Source organism: Marmota marmota, unplaced genomic scaffold, assembly GCF_001458135.2.
Source record: "Marmota marmota marmota unplaced genomic scaffold, marMar, whole genome shotgun sequence".
NCBI lineage: Eukaryota > Metazoa > Chordata > Mammalia > Rodentia > Sciuridae > Marmota > Marmota marmota.
Genome location: NW_025999961.1, coordinates 38,079 through 53,451, shown reverse-complemented (window position 1 = coordinate 53,451; position 15,373 = coordinate 38,079). Strand labels below are relative to the sequence as shown.

The window sequence follows — 15,373 nt, the reverse complement described above, 5'->3', positions numbered from 1 at the left end:
TATATATATTAGTTGTAGGTGGACACAACATCTGTGTTTTATTTTTATTTTTATGTTGTGCTAAGGATCAAACCCAGTGCCCCACACGTGGTAGGTGAGTGCTCTACCACTGAGCCACAACACGAGCCCATCCATTTGTGTTATTCTTTAAGTCCATCTTGCAGCTTTAGAATTTGTTCACTGTTGGTTTTTTTTTTTTTTTAATTTGTGTGTTTTCTTCTTTCTTTCTTTTTTTTTTTAAGTACCAGAGATTGATTGAACTTAGGGGCTCTCAACCACTGAGCCACATTCCCAGCCCTATTTTGCATTTTATTTAGAATCAGGGTCTCACTGAGTTGCTTAGCATCTCACCTTTGCTGAGGCTGGCTTTGAACTCAAGATCTTCCTGCCTCACCCTCCCAAGTGCAGGCGTTCGCCACTGCTCCCAGCAATTTGTGTGTTTTCAAGCAGGTAAAACCTCCACTTGCAGCATTTTTGTAGACTAAATATTTTAAGGCTCTTCGATTATAGAATACTTAAAAATTGTACGTCTAACAAACTTTTAAGGAAATAGTATAAAGGCAAGCATGTACGAAACTAAAAGGCTACCTATGGAAGAATGAAAATTTGCTGAAAGCAGAGTGATGAGCAAACTCAAGCTCGGCAGAAATGGTTTCCCGAAGGGAATTTGTCAGTCAGAATAATTCAGTGTTTTGTTTTGTAAAGATCATTCAGAAAAAGGAAAATAAGGTCTGAGGTCCTGGGAATAAGCCAAAGGAAAAATTAATTACTTCTTAAAAAGGGGAGATTCAATTTTCTCAGCCTCAGGTCCAGGTGAGGGAAAAACACTTCTCCTGAACCATCTGTGTGGATTGGTGGTTGAATTCACATCACCAATGTGCTTGACGTATGACCAAGAAACTCCAAACCAAGACATACATGTCACCTGGTTCTGTGTTTAATATCCTGGGCTTCTGGCAGAAGTAATGGTAAATGAACATACTATCAAAGCAAAGTTATCAAACCATAAAAAAATGAGCTCTCAAAAGCAAGAGCTAGGAAACACAAAAACAGCACCATTAGATCTGTAAACTCTTTAGTATTATAATTATTATAATCCAAATACAAAATAAGTACTGTTTAAATGCTTTTAGAAACAAAAGAATAACAACTTGAAGAAAAAACAAGCAAACAACAAAATAGCATATGAACTAAATAGATTAAAAGCACAGGAAGAGAAAATTGATGTGGCAGACTGATTACAAAATGAATTCAATTCTTAATCCCTCCCCCATATTTATGCCCTTTGCAATGAGACTTTGCAGATCTTCTCATCAAGTGTGGAGCCTGTTTCCCAATCTTAAAGTGGCAGAAGTGACAGTGTGCCAGGCCAACATCCATTGGGCCTCATGGTCACAATACTTAGAATACATATGGCTCATAGCAATTTTAGGGGCCTGAAGCAATGCCTTAATTTTAATTTCTTTAAAAATTGAAAGAAAGCTGGATATCTAATATTGAGTGCAGCCTAAATTATATTCATTTTATACCAATATATTTGTAAAATATAACTTTTTTCATGGAGTAAAGTTTATGAAGACAAAACCTGGAAGTTTTGCAAGAGTAATAATAAAACCTGAGAGTATGCCAGTTTGAGCCAGGGCTTCAGCGAGCTTTGGTCAATCATAACCCTGTTACCACCATAAGAACATGCATAAACTGCTCTGCTGGGGTTGAGACTACATGGAGCAGAACTGAAACTTCAGCCATTCTCGCTGAAACCACCCCAAATCAGCAAAACTATATACACAACAAATAGCTGCATACAGATGAGACATATCAGCAAGCCTAATCAAGACCAGCAGGACCAGCCTGTCAACCTGGTTCATGAGCAATAGCACATTCTTTTTATTTTAGACCATGGAGTTTCGGTGTGCTTGTTTTGCAGCACTGATAAACTGATATAATTAGTAAACTGAAAGAAATTTCCTAGAATAAAACCAAGAAAGAAAAAGTAAAATAATGAAATTAAGGGAATGGAAGATAAACATGAAAAGTTTCGAATACATTTGGAATTTCATGTGGCAACTACCAAGAGATGACATTTGAAGCAACGAAGACTAATTTTTTTGGATTGGATGAAGAGCATAAATTTATTAAAGACAATAAATTTGAAAGAGCAGAATAAAAGAAATCTGTATCATAATACATTATAGAGAAAGAGTAAAATATTAAAAAACATATAAAACAATTAGAAAGAAAGATTACTAAAAGAAGGCAATGTCACAAAGGTGTGACATTACATAAAGCTTTCTGAAGCCACTTTAAAGGTACAATTGACAAGGAAATTCTGTTTACTCCATTTATTTTCTCTGACCATCTAACCTAACAAGGTTAGATACCTATTAAATTTTGTGTGCATCACAAAATTCTTAGTATCAATATTTGTACATAGGCACAAGTATTTCTTAATAGACATTTCCCCCAAAGAAGACATACAACAATCAATAGACATATACAAAATGCTCAACATCACCAATCATCCTGAAAAAGCAAATTAAAACCACAATGACATATCCTTGCACATGTATGAGAAGGGCTATTATCAAAAAGATCAGAGATAACAAGTGTTGGTGTAAATGTGGAGACAAAGGAAGCTCTACATACCATTGGTGAGAATATAAAGTAATACAGCAATTTTGGAAAACAGTAAAGAGTTGTATGATCTCACTCTTATGTGGAATCTAAAATGTTGAACCCAGAGAAGTATCATGGAGCTTACCAAAGGCTGAGGGAAAGGTTATAATCAAAGTATATGAAGTTTCTGTTTGAAAGGAAGAATAATTCTGGAGGACTTATTGCAAAACAAGATGACTGTCATTAATATGTACTCTATAGTTTAGAATTGCTAAAAGAGTAGATTTGGTGTGTTCTCACCACAAGGAAATGGAAAGTATGTGAGATGATTGATATGTTAAATAGCCTGACTTAATCATTGTACAATTTATATGCTGAGAGCCATAGCTAAGTAGGTATGACACATGATAATTTCTTTGTCAGCCTGCCCCATGTTGCTTAGAGGAAGGACTCTCCATTGTGGACCCAGGTCATTTGCAGTGACTTTGCATGAAAGGTGACCTTGCTCAAGGACCAGGGTGGATCCGGGTTTAGGGTGGATCAGGGTTTAGGGTGAATCGGGGTTTAGGGCGATCTGGGTTTAGGGCCGTTCCAGGTTTAAGGTGATTCCTGCTGGGAATAGGGCGTATCCTGCTGCCTCAGGCGCCTTGAGTTCCCATTGAGTTCTTGTGGGATTCAGAGAGTATTTGGGATTCAGAGCCTGGTGGAGAGTGTGGATTTTGCGCAGAAAGTGCTTGTAGGGTACCGGTGTGAGTTTGGGAATAAAGAATTGCTGTTTGAATCTACAAGGCTGTGAGTGGCTCGTGATTTTGTGCCCAGCCAGACTGCAGCATTTGGTGGCCCGTACGGGGAATGCCTGAAACTTGGAGGTAAGTGAAATTACTCGCCCCTGAAGGAGAGCGAAAGATTTTTTTCAAAGGTTTGTATATTTATCCTTAGTTGCTTTTTTTCTCGTAGTTTTTTTTTCCTATTTTGTGGGTTTAAAATTCTTGTCTTTTTACATCTTTTTTATCTTCCTACATCTTTTCTATCTTTTTACATCTTCTCTATCTTTTTTTAACTTTCTGTACTTCTGTCTTCAAAGTTTTTCACTTCAAATTTCTAATATTCTTTTTCCAAATTGCTTTTATCCTATTATCTTCCCATTTTCATGGGTTTTTTTTTAAGTAATGCTTTTAAGATTAGCTAGGCTTCGAATGACGCAATCTTTCCTCCGTCATGAAGGCATCTTAAGCACCTTCAATTTAACCTTTTAAAGCCTTCCAATTATCATCTATTCTGTACTTTTAAATGTACTTTTTCACCACCTACAGCTTCACTCTTTTAAACGAGGCTTAGATTCTGTTTAAATCACTTAATGATAGTTTACATGGCTGCCCTTCAACAAAAGGCTTTTTTTTTACTCCATTAAGAAGATTTGTCTCAATCTGCCATGTACAAATACCTTTTTCTTCTTTTTTCCTTTCTNAACAGGACCACAGAGGTTACACTCTGGGATCCTGGCCATGAGGTTGGATGCCTCACCTTGCTGAAAAGAGACACTGGACCTAAATGGCACAGCATGACTTTGTTCCTGCTTGGCTAAATTTCTCAACACCACAGTCAGCTAAGTCACCTACATCCACCTTTGAAAAACACGGAGAGCACCTGCCCCGAGGAGAAGGTAGATTTGGAGTGAGCCGTTGTCGACACAATTCCTCTGATTGCTTTTTTAACAATGGGCCCCTACGAACTACAGGAGATTCCTGGCACCAGCCCTCCCTCTTCCGCCATGATTCTGTGGACTCTGGTGTCTCTAAGGGAGCATATGCTGGAATCACGGGGAACCTATCTGGTTGGCATAGTTCTTCCGGAGGTCATGATGGCATAAACCAGCGTAGTGGAGGTGGCACAGGGAACCATCGACACTGGAATGACAGTTTTCATTCCCGGAAAGGCTGTGTCTTTCAAGAAAAGCCACCTACAGAGATTAGGGAAGAAAAGAAAGAAGACAAGGTGGAAAAGTTGCAGTTTGAAGAGGAAGACTTTCCTTCTTTGAATCCAGAAGCTGGCAAACAGAATCAGCCATGCAGACCTATTGGGACCCCTTCTGGAGTGTGGGAAAACCCACCTAGTGCCAAGCAACCCTCCAAGATGCTAGTTATCAAAAAAGTTTCCAAAGAGGATCCTGCTGCTGCCATCTCTGCTGCATTCACCTCACCAGGATCTCACCATGCAAATGGGAACAAATCATCAACTATGGTTCCAAGTGTCTACAAGAACTTGGTTCCTAAGCCTGCACCACCTCCTTCCAAGCCCAATGCATGGAAATCTAGCAGAATGGAACACAAATCAGGATCCCTTTCCTCTAGCCGGGAGTCGTCATTTACCAATCCAATTTCTGTTACAAAACCAGTGGTACTGGCTGGTGGCGCAGTTCTCAGCCCTCCCAAAGAGAGTCCCTCCAGCATTACCCCTCCAATTGAGATCAGCTCCTCTCGCCTGACCAAGTTGACCCGCCGAACTACTGACAGGAAGAGTGAATTCCTGAAGACTCTGAAGGATGACCGAAATGGAGACTTTGCAGAGAACAGAGACTGTGACAAGCTGGAGGATTTGGAGGACAACAGCACACCTGAACCAAAGGAAAATGGGGAGGAAGGCTGTCTTCAGAATGGTCTTTCTCTCCCTGTAGTAGAAGAAGGGGGGTTCTTTCACACTCTCTGGAAGCAGAGCATAGGTTATTGAAATCAATGGGATGGCAAGAATATCCTGAAAATGATGAGAATTGCCTTCCTCTTACAGAGGATGAGCTAAAAGAGTTACACATGAAGACAGAGCAGCTGAGAAGAAATGGCTTCAGAAAGAATGGCTTCTTACAGAGCCGCGGTTCCAGCCTATTCTCCCCTTGGAGAAGCACTTGTAAAGCAGAGTTTGAGGACTCAGACACAGAAGCGAGTAGCAGTGAAACATCAGATGACAATGCCTGGAAGTAGGCATATAAATGCTCACAGTTAATCTGACTCAGTAAACTCAGCTTGTGTGTTTAGGGAATATACAAAAGAAATTGTTCTTTTCCTTTTCTTATGTTGTTGAATATTTCATGCACAAGGGAAATAATCATATCCCAAAGAAAGAGCAGTTGGCTTGTTTAGCTTTTGTTGTTGTTCTTCCCTATTATCTGCTTAATAGAAGTTTGTGTGGTGGGAAAGATTTTTTAAATACACACACACAGTACATATGGGGCGATGCACAGGTGGGAGCTGGCAGTGCAGAGATGCAGAGAGGAGGAGACACTGGTCTGCAGCAACAGCTTCTACTACCAGCCCTTGGGGCACTCACCCCTGTGCTCAAGCAATCATTGTCAATGACATAGTGACTATTGAAGTTATAATTGTATTAAATTAATGCTAATAATTTGGATATTTTATTTTATTTTTGGCTGCTCGGGTAACTTTAGCCCTTAACAAAGCATATGTGGTTTTTTGTTTGTTTGTTTGTTTTTGTTTTCTTTTTTCCTTTTTGGGTACAGCTGTAAAATATTTGGATATAGGAAATGTGTTATTCTTGCAGCCTTGATATTCAGGGTGGATTGTAAAATATAAATTTTTGTGAGATTTCAAAGATTAAGATTATTTTGATAACATTATTTACAGATTTAAAAGATGTGGTTATCACAAGTCTGTTGAGGGGAAAAACTACTGCATAAAATAACTAACTTGGAATAAATATTTTGCATCAGTTTTAAAAAAAAAGAAAGACTGGAACAATTATCTGTAGCCACTTACTGAGACATGTCTTGAAAAATTTAAATAACGACTTGTATTTTCAATTAGCTGATGCAACTTTTTTTCATCTTGAAGCTTGAAAATACTAGCTAACTCCACTCAGATTGATTTGAGTTTTAAGTCATGACACTCCCAGCCTGAAACATGACTATAGAAATAACTGATTTAACACTCTGCAATCTATTGTCCACTTTAAGGAGGTATTTTTTTGGTCAATTCCATACAGAAAAAAAATAAAATTGAATAGAAGAAGACAATATAAGAGAGACAATTGAAGCATAGTAACCTATAAATAGCCTCAAACTTTCTTGGATTTCAATCATTTCTATCTAGAGAAAGGCTCCATAAGAACACTAAACATTTTTGTCGTAATCATGAGTTTTTGTGAGAGAGAGAAAAGTAGCAGCTGTACCCATCCCCAGGGAAGGGTGAACCAAAACAACTGAACTAGCACAGTCCTGGGTAGACTTCATGTCTGAGATGAAGTAAACAAAAGGAAGTGAGAAAAGCAACCAGTAAGAAGAACACAACCCACACATCCCACCTCAAGAGTTCCTCGCTGTTTGTTTTCATCCTATTTGTCTGGATGTCATGAAATGGAAAAAGACTTGGAGGTTGGAAGACTGGCATAATTTGCACTGAGTTCTGTATCTACCTTTAGAATTTTTCAAAATATTTAAAATCTCATAGAAAGATCCTAAATAGTACATTGATAAGATATAAAAGCAATACCATATATTTTCTAATTATAATTTCCTAAACTAAGTATACAGTTGAAGCATGACTAAATTTTAAGCAAATATGGTACTACATGGTATCTTCTCTCCTGACTCATCATTTTGCCTATGAGGATCTTCTGAGGATCAAAATTTATCTCAATGCTTGTTCTACCAGTCTGGGCTGCCTCCAAAATTCACCAATAGGTGCTCTCTCCTAAACCCTTATGCACACTGTCCATCATGCCTTCAACATACTTTTCTTTTTGTCAAGAATCTTTCTTCAGTTTAGTGAACAGACAAAAGAGTCAGTGTATCAGTAGTTGTGCTTCTAAATTAAGAAGACATATTTCTTTATTTATTATATGTGATTTTTTTCATTTATTATTGTGCATTTCTCAAAGAATGTCACATCTGTTAAAAAGAAACCCAGAATACAAAGGTCATATGTTATTCATTTTATGGTAGAAAATTTCAAGTAGTATATACATAACTGGAGAGAATATTATAACTCCTCACTCAGAAGTAACAATTATGAACTTAAGGCAAATCTTGTTGCAAATATATTCCTTATCTACTGATACTCCCATTATTTTGAAATAAATCATTACTATGTAAAAAATTCAAATATTTCAATTCTGTTTCTCTAAAACACACATAAGCTCAATACCATTATGGAATTAAAAGAATAATTCTGAATGCTATCAAATTTCCAGTCAGTAAAAACCTTCACTTGTAGCAACAAATAAAGCCCAGCATTCTTTATGTTCCTACTTCTTTTATAGTATCCGTCAGTTCTTTAACTTCCAAAGGGGGAGATGGAGAAGAGAGTAGGTGCCCTGTAAGAGGAAGAAAAGCCAGGACAGAGAGGCAGCTCCCAGGACTACAGACAGAAAAACTAGAATTCAGATGTGTCAATCAAACACTTCAAAGGGCTTCATGGTAGCAAGACCTAAATCAAAAGTAATTATATTGTATTGATTGTTTGGGGATGATCTGTCCCTGTGGAGTCAAGATATTGGGAATCTCCTCTCTAAAGGAAGAAGATACAATGTTTGGCAGTGAATCTGAAATTACCAGACATGCTAAAAAACATGACCAAAATTGAAAAAGACAGAAAAAAAATGGTACCAGGTGTTTCAGATACTAGGTTAACTACAGTCTTTTAAAATAGTTATTTTTAATATGGTCACAAACATATAAGATAAAAGGAAAATTGAGTCTGAAAATATAAATATGTTTCCTTTGAAAACTAATTGCCTATTTTGGAGCTGAAATTTACTAAAACTAAAATTAATATCCAACTGTATTCAAATTTCTTTGTTTAATGAATGCTTTATATTTTAATAAAATTTTTAACTGGAATTTAAATAATATCATGCATGTTGCTTGACTGATATTTCTCACAGTGGTCTTTTAAAACCACATCACTGCCTGGGTGCAGTGGTACACACCTCTAATTCCAGATACTGGGGATGCTGAGGCAGGAGGATCACAAGTCCAATGTCAAACTCAGTTACTTAGGAGGCCCTGTCTCAAAATGTAAAAAACATTGAGAAGTGCTGGTGAGGTATCTCAGTGGTTAAGCACCCCTGGGTTCAATCCTTGGTACCAAAAAACCCACATCACTGTAAAAAAAAAAGCATATGAGGTAATTAACTTTTTAATCTAGCTTAATTTTCCCATTTCATAATATATACATATTTTAAAACATCATGATACATACCATGATGCAAGATAGTTTTTTAAATTAAAATAATATAAAAAGATTAAAAAGAAATTTGAGTTTTAACCCATAAGTTTCTTTTTATTTTATCTCCCCCCAGCCCCACACTTTCACATGGCTTCTTTATAAGCACTAGATACTGGACGTATGATTTCTGGGTTGGACTTTGCTATGTGCTTCCCCTGATGTGCTAGGTATGCTGATCCCTCCTCTGTTCTGCCTTTGTGATGGTGGATGGATCTGGATGTTTGATGAGATCCAGGATCAGTTTCTTCGACAAGCTTACTTGACAGGTGATAATGAATGCTCTTGTTAAGAGGAATATAACGAATAACACAATGTGATTCTGCAGCCTATACACTTGGAAAAATGAGAAATTATACCCTATTTGATTCAAATGTATGATATGTCAAGATCATTGTATTGTCATGAGCAACTAATAAAAAAAGAATATAACAATAAATTACCTCTTTTTTTAATAATGTGAGTGGCCATCAGTGACTAATGCCTAGATGCATTTTTCCTGTGAAGTCACAGAGAGATGATAATATAACTTGATTAATTTTTCATCATTTATTAACTGAAATACTTCCAAAAAGGGAAATTTCCCTCACCACTCTTGTAGAACAGACAGGATAAAAGACTGATTTTTTTCCCCTTAACTTACAAGTTTTCAAAATATTAAGTTGGTTTGCTAGCATCATTCAACAGTGACCATTTATTTGCTAAATCTCACTATGAATTAAAGAATTTTAGAAGCATTTGATCTCTAATCCGCTTATTTCTAATCCATTTTGATAATCCAATTAACAGAAACCTATTCAAGTTGGCTTCTTAGCCCTTTTTACATAATCTTACTTGTATTTTATGGTTTCCTAGGACAAAGACTTTGAGCCTTAAAGAAATAGAAGCATGATTAGAAGGGGTGTGTGTGTGTGTGTGTGTGTGTGTGTGTGTGTGTATACATGAATAAAGATGTGTACCTATATATCTAATGCAAACATCATTCAGGTTGTTCACAGGTATCAACTGAAAACAAATGGAAAAAACTTAAAATTAAGGATATATTAAATCTCTCTACTTACAGAGCAGGCTTGAGGGGAAAGCTTCCACCAACAACCTGACCTTTCTCTTTACTGCCATACATCCTGTGGCACCGTAGACATATCTACAGTAGAACCGGCAGGAAACATGCAAATGTTATTTCTTCCTTGAGGACTATAAAAAGGAAATTGCCTTAAGATGTAGTGAAACAGCTACTTTTAAGTCTGAATCTTGTGCACCAGTTCTGGTCTGTGTAAAAACTACATTTTTTAAAAAAATGAGGATAGGGAAGCTGGTGGTGGAGGAAAACCAGAATTTTCTAAACAGCTTTGCCTTTTAAAGGGAAAAGTCTGATTTCTTGTGGGAGTTGGATGGTGTGGAAATGAATCCTCCGAGAAGAGACAATAAACTGGATGATTTTTAGGCATTTGGTTCCTTCAAAACTTCTAATTTCACATGGCCAGCTCAACAAAAATAAAATTGTCTTAGTTTCTTATTGTTTGTCATGTTAAGGCTGGATAATTGGCATCCTATTGTTTGTACAGGACAAAATATTACAGGAAGAACACCATGTGACTTGGGTACCTCTGGGTTCTCGTGGGAACAAGAAGGTTCTTAGCAAAAGGGAAAAAAAATATTCCAACAGCATAACCACAAGATCACTAATGGCCATTTTCTGCTTCAAAGTGGAACTGAAGGAACTTTCCTTGCTTGATTTATTTTTTCAAAAGCATTTATTTTTCAAAAATCATGTAAGGATATTAGAATATTTATTATGATTCTTGTCATCTTTATTCTTTTTTTTTTGCCTTGATATAAGAGACTGCAGCTTTCAGAATAAAATGTAGTTAAAGTTGTATATTTGTACTCTGTGTATTGTACTCTGCTGTCTTAGTTGCGTATACTCATCTTACTCAGGGAAACCTCCTCGATTTTCTGTATTTGTGAATAATAATAATAGTGACATTGATTGGATACTCTATTAGTTTCTTCTTGCTGCTTTGAAAGATTATCACAGATTCAATGGCTTAACAACACAAATACATAGAAGTCAGAAGTCCACAGTGGGTCTCACGGGGCTACAAGGTATGAGAACAACTGATTTTCTCCCACAGGCACTGAGGGAAAAATCCATCTCCTGTGTATTTTCAGATTCACCTACATGCTTGGCCCATAGGCCTGCCTCACTACAACCTTGGCTTGCTGCTGATTCCTCTGCCTTCCTCTGCCTTCCTCTTTTCAGTATGAGGACATTTGTGATGCATGGACCTATGTGGATAATTCAGGATAATCTCCCCATCTGAAGATGCTCAACATAATCCAGAGATTAGGACATGGATATGCTTAGTGAGGCAGGTGGCTTTATTCTTCCTGTCACAAGTATGTTAGATGCTGGGCATATCTCTAAGTTCTATACATATAATTTAAATAATGTGCATGAGAGCAGATTGAGTAGTAAGGTAGGTAGTAGTAGTATCCCCACTTTAAAAAGGAAGAATTAAAATACAGAAGTTTGCACCACAAGGAAATGGTGGGACTGATATTATACCCACCTGGGCTCAAATTTTAACTTTTAAGGCATGCTGCCTCTTTGAGAATAAGAATTACATAGCAAATTAGAAGACACAGATATTACCAACTCCCACTTTAACCAATAATATCAAACATTTCAAGTGTATCCTTTGTGAGACCTAGACCAGGAGTGATATTAGCTGTTTTGATTCTCAATTATTCATAACTTATTGATGATCATAATTTTGATAAATACTGAGAATTCACAAAATCCCTGCCTTTTAAGGATCTACTTGGAAAAATAAAGTGAAAACATTTAAAAACCACTAGAAAACAATAAAAAGCACATGTATTCAAATGCTAAATGGAATGGCATACTCCACTTAGTATTTTTTAGTAGAGTTAAAGAGGCAGATAATATCATCTGTGTTTAAATTAAAGTACTTGGAAAGAAAGTAGGAGAATCAGCCAAAGACATGGACAATCTATAGAATGACTATCCATGCCTAGATAGATGCTGTGTTTATCCTTTCTTAACTTATATTAAAAGAATTATTTTATGGTCAAATTAATTTTGTTGATATTGATCACATTATAAAAATGCCTTACTTTGGATAACTGGTCAACTACCCTGCACACCATGGGTAGAAAAATAAGCATATTTCAAACACACCTGAATTGTTTTAATGCTTCCAGGCCTAAGTGTTTTCAAATAAACTTCTTTGTATGAACAGAATAATCAATTCATCTTATTATCATTCATTCCGAAGTGTTCATGTGGACAAAGAATATTAAGCACCACGTAGAAAGCCAGATATTCAAGCTATTGGCAACAGATGAGTTTCAGAATCTACAGTGAGTTAAATAGGATCAAATAGTAGATACAGACAGATAATTTGGAGATTTATGAGTGGAGAAGATTGAGAGAATGTTTATTGGCAGATCTGATCTTGTAAGAGATAAAACTCTTGAAAATAAGAGATTATTTGCCCTGAAATCCTCAGAAATAAGTTAGAATTAGAAGCAGCTGATAGAACCTGTTCATCTATATTCTCTAAAATAACTAGCTATTCTCCATTATCACTTCTAATATTGAATGTGAATAACATATTAATCATGCTTTTGTACTTTGGGATCTTCTTATTCTTCTTTTCTGGGGATCTTCATTAATTATGCAATTAACTAACTTGTATTAAATTTTATTTCAATCTCTTTCTTAGTCTCCAGTTCAACAGATAAATAGTACTGATTGTGATGTATTCCACATGTTGTAGAATCATTAAACCCATTTCTTCCCAAATTCCTGACCCACAACATCTTAAGATATACTAAAGTGGTTGTTGCTATAAATCATTGAGTCTTGGGGTGATAGATAGCCAGACCACTAGGTTTTAACACTTCTCAATGTACAGGTGCCATGAGGAGATCCTAAACACCTTTAAAATCTCTAATATCTAACAGAGATTATCTACTATGGGGAGGCCAATTTCTGGAACGAATCCCCAAATCTTACTGACTTAACAGAATAAAGATTTATTTCTCCATCAAATAACCAGTGTTTATATTAAAATACTTTGAAAGAAAACACTTTTATTTCATAGTCAGTGAAATTCTGCATAATCATCTTTGCTGCAGTCTGCTAAGAACTCTTTCAACCTATCTAGAGGTTCTTCCATCTCCTTTATTAACTATGGGATCCAACAAAGAATTCAACCCTAGGCTGTGGAAGTCTTCTTTAGATCTTCTGCATGTGGACAAGAGACCAGGGAACAGAGAAAAGGCAGCAGGTAGTGCAGTAGTTTTTGGTTAAGTCTAGTGGTTTTCATCACTTTTGCCTACTTTGGACTAGAATGTGATCATAAGCCACACCTAACTATAGGAGGTTGAAAAAAGCAATCTAGCTCTTTGAAAGGAAACAGAGTGTGATAAACATGTAACAGTTTCTGCCATATATGGACACATTAGCATGAAATAATATCATCTCTTGATCTGATTGTCTAGTGTGCCATTCTGCAATAAACCCAGTGCAGAATGTGGTACTCCTTATGTATAGAAAAGACCATAGACTCAGCTCCTCAGGGACTCTCTCTCACTGCAATGCCCAGGAGTTTGGGTCATTATATATTTCCTATTGGGCTGTTATGCTAACCACTTAGATATGAAGTCTTAAAATAGGCATAAAGAGAGAGGAGCTCAAGGTCAGGAATGTGATGGGACTACAGGGCAGAACTCTGGCCAGCTCTGCGGTCCTCAACTCTATAAATTGGGTCTGTTGTTTTCTCTTTATTTTTCAATATTGCAGTCAGCTTTGGTGCATGAATATGTGTGTGTGTGTGTGTGTGTGTGTGTGTGTGTGTAAAAGAGACTGAGAGAAAGACTTCGTAGGCTTTAAGTTGAAGAATTATTATACACAAGTAGACTGCCACTGGACTGAGTTTTCCTCAAAATTATTGTTTAAATTTTCATTTTATGTGTTCTTTGTTTGTATTGTTCTGTCTTATTTTTAAGCTTTTGATTGTCCCTTTCAGTATTATTCAGTGTAAACAATAACCAACTGCATATAGAACACAAGCCTAGTGTTTCTTCAAGATATAACTCTGTTCAGTTAAAAAAAAAAGAAATTAAAAGACAGGTTTTAAGACCAGGGAAAACAACTCAGACATCACTATTTATGCAGGTGTTATTAACCACTGAGTTGTTTTACACTTTTAAAATCCTCAATCCAATCCTTCAGTCAGACGCTAGCAATCAGATATGAAATCTGTGTGCCATCACTGAGGTAGAGAGATTTCATTTTGCTGAAATACTTTGTTCCACTAACAAGCATTTACTAAGCATGTACAAGGTGGCAGGCACTGTGATCTTTGCTAGAGATAAATGATAAAGAAGAGTTTGCTTCATATCACCAAGGAGCACACAGCCTACTGGTGGAGAAAATACACACAGAGCAAAAGCTACTAGAGTTGGTGTAAGCATAAGATGCCAATGGAGCACCTAGACCAAGTACCCAACATGGTACTCAGGGTCAGAAATGCCTCTGAGAGAAGAGTGGTAGTGAGAGTTAATGAGGTGAAGAGGAAAAGCAGAATAAACCAGATATTATTTAAACCCCATCTTAGCATTTATATACCCCATTGCTCTGTTTAATCTTTTTCCTGGGGAATACTTTCTTCCGGGCACTCCTATGCCTAATTCCTCAGGTATGGTATGGAAACATGCATTCTCAAAACATTATTACCTCATGGTGAATCATTTGTCTCTGTGGTGTTGAAATTTCAGAGGGATGACACCAAATAGCTGTGGTTCTTACTTGGGAAACCTCCAGAAAAACTCTTTGCTCTTCTTTCTTTTTATAGAACTCCCCCCTCCACTTTCTCCCATGGTGAGATGTTCTTTAAGACCAGTTCTTCAGTCCTGGCTGAAGTACTCTATTTGAGTCACCTATGAACCACCTCCACTCACTTTTGTTTGTGTTAGCTTTCATTTGTCATTGCACAACAAAGAAATTTGAGGACTTCAAATCAGAAAACCAAATTTCTATCATATCCTTGTTAATGGAAAAATAACTTTGTAATCATTTCAAAAGAGAGTTTTTTGAAGGGAGTGTTATGTAGACAAGTTTTTTTTCTAATAGCTTTCACACGGAAATGCTTATCCATAGAGGTTAGAAGAATCAACAACATAAAAGATAGGGAATAAAAGATACTTGGGCAGGGATCTACTACCTTCAGACTTCTCTCCTCCAAGTCTACCTGTGATTCCTTCATTCAACATTGCTGCTTTTAAGTGATTCTGAAAGTCTGTGGTTAAAATGAATTACACCAAGCCCTGATAAAACGTTTGGGTTCAGCCTCTATTAGTATTCCAGCTTAGAGGCCTCCCAGTTTTGTTTTGTTTTTAACTACCTAAAACTAACAGAGTACTGGCCTTGTAAAAAAAAGAAGAAGAAGAAGAAGAAGAAGAAGAAGGAGGAGGAGGAGGAGGAGGAGGAG

At 36.7% G+C, this 15,373-nt stretch overlaps 1 protein-coding gene across 1 annotated transcript; it reads left to right on the top strand.

The window, feature by feature from the left end:
• The first annotated feature begins 4,080 nt into the window (after nt 1-4,080).
• On the top strand, nt 4,081-6,340 carry LOC107151101 (vasculin-like protein 1). The gene is given in 2 exon segments (XM_048802864.1): nt 4,081-5,299; nt 5,302-6,340. Coding segments are annotated over 2 exon segments (1,422 nt in total). The 5' UTR covers nt 4,081-4,167; the 3' UTR covers nt 5,592-6,340.
• Nucleotides 6,341-15,373: the final 9,033 nt, after the last annotated feature.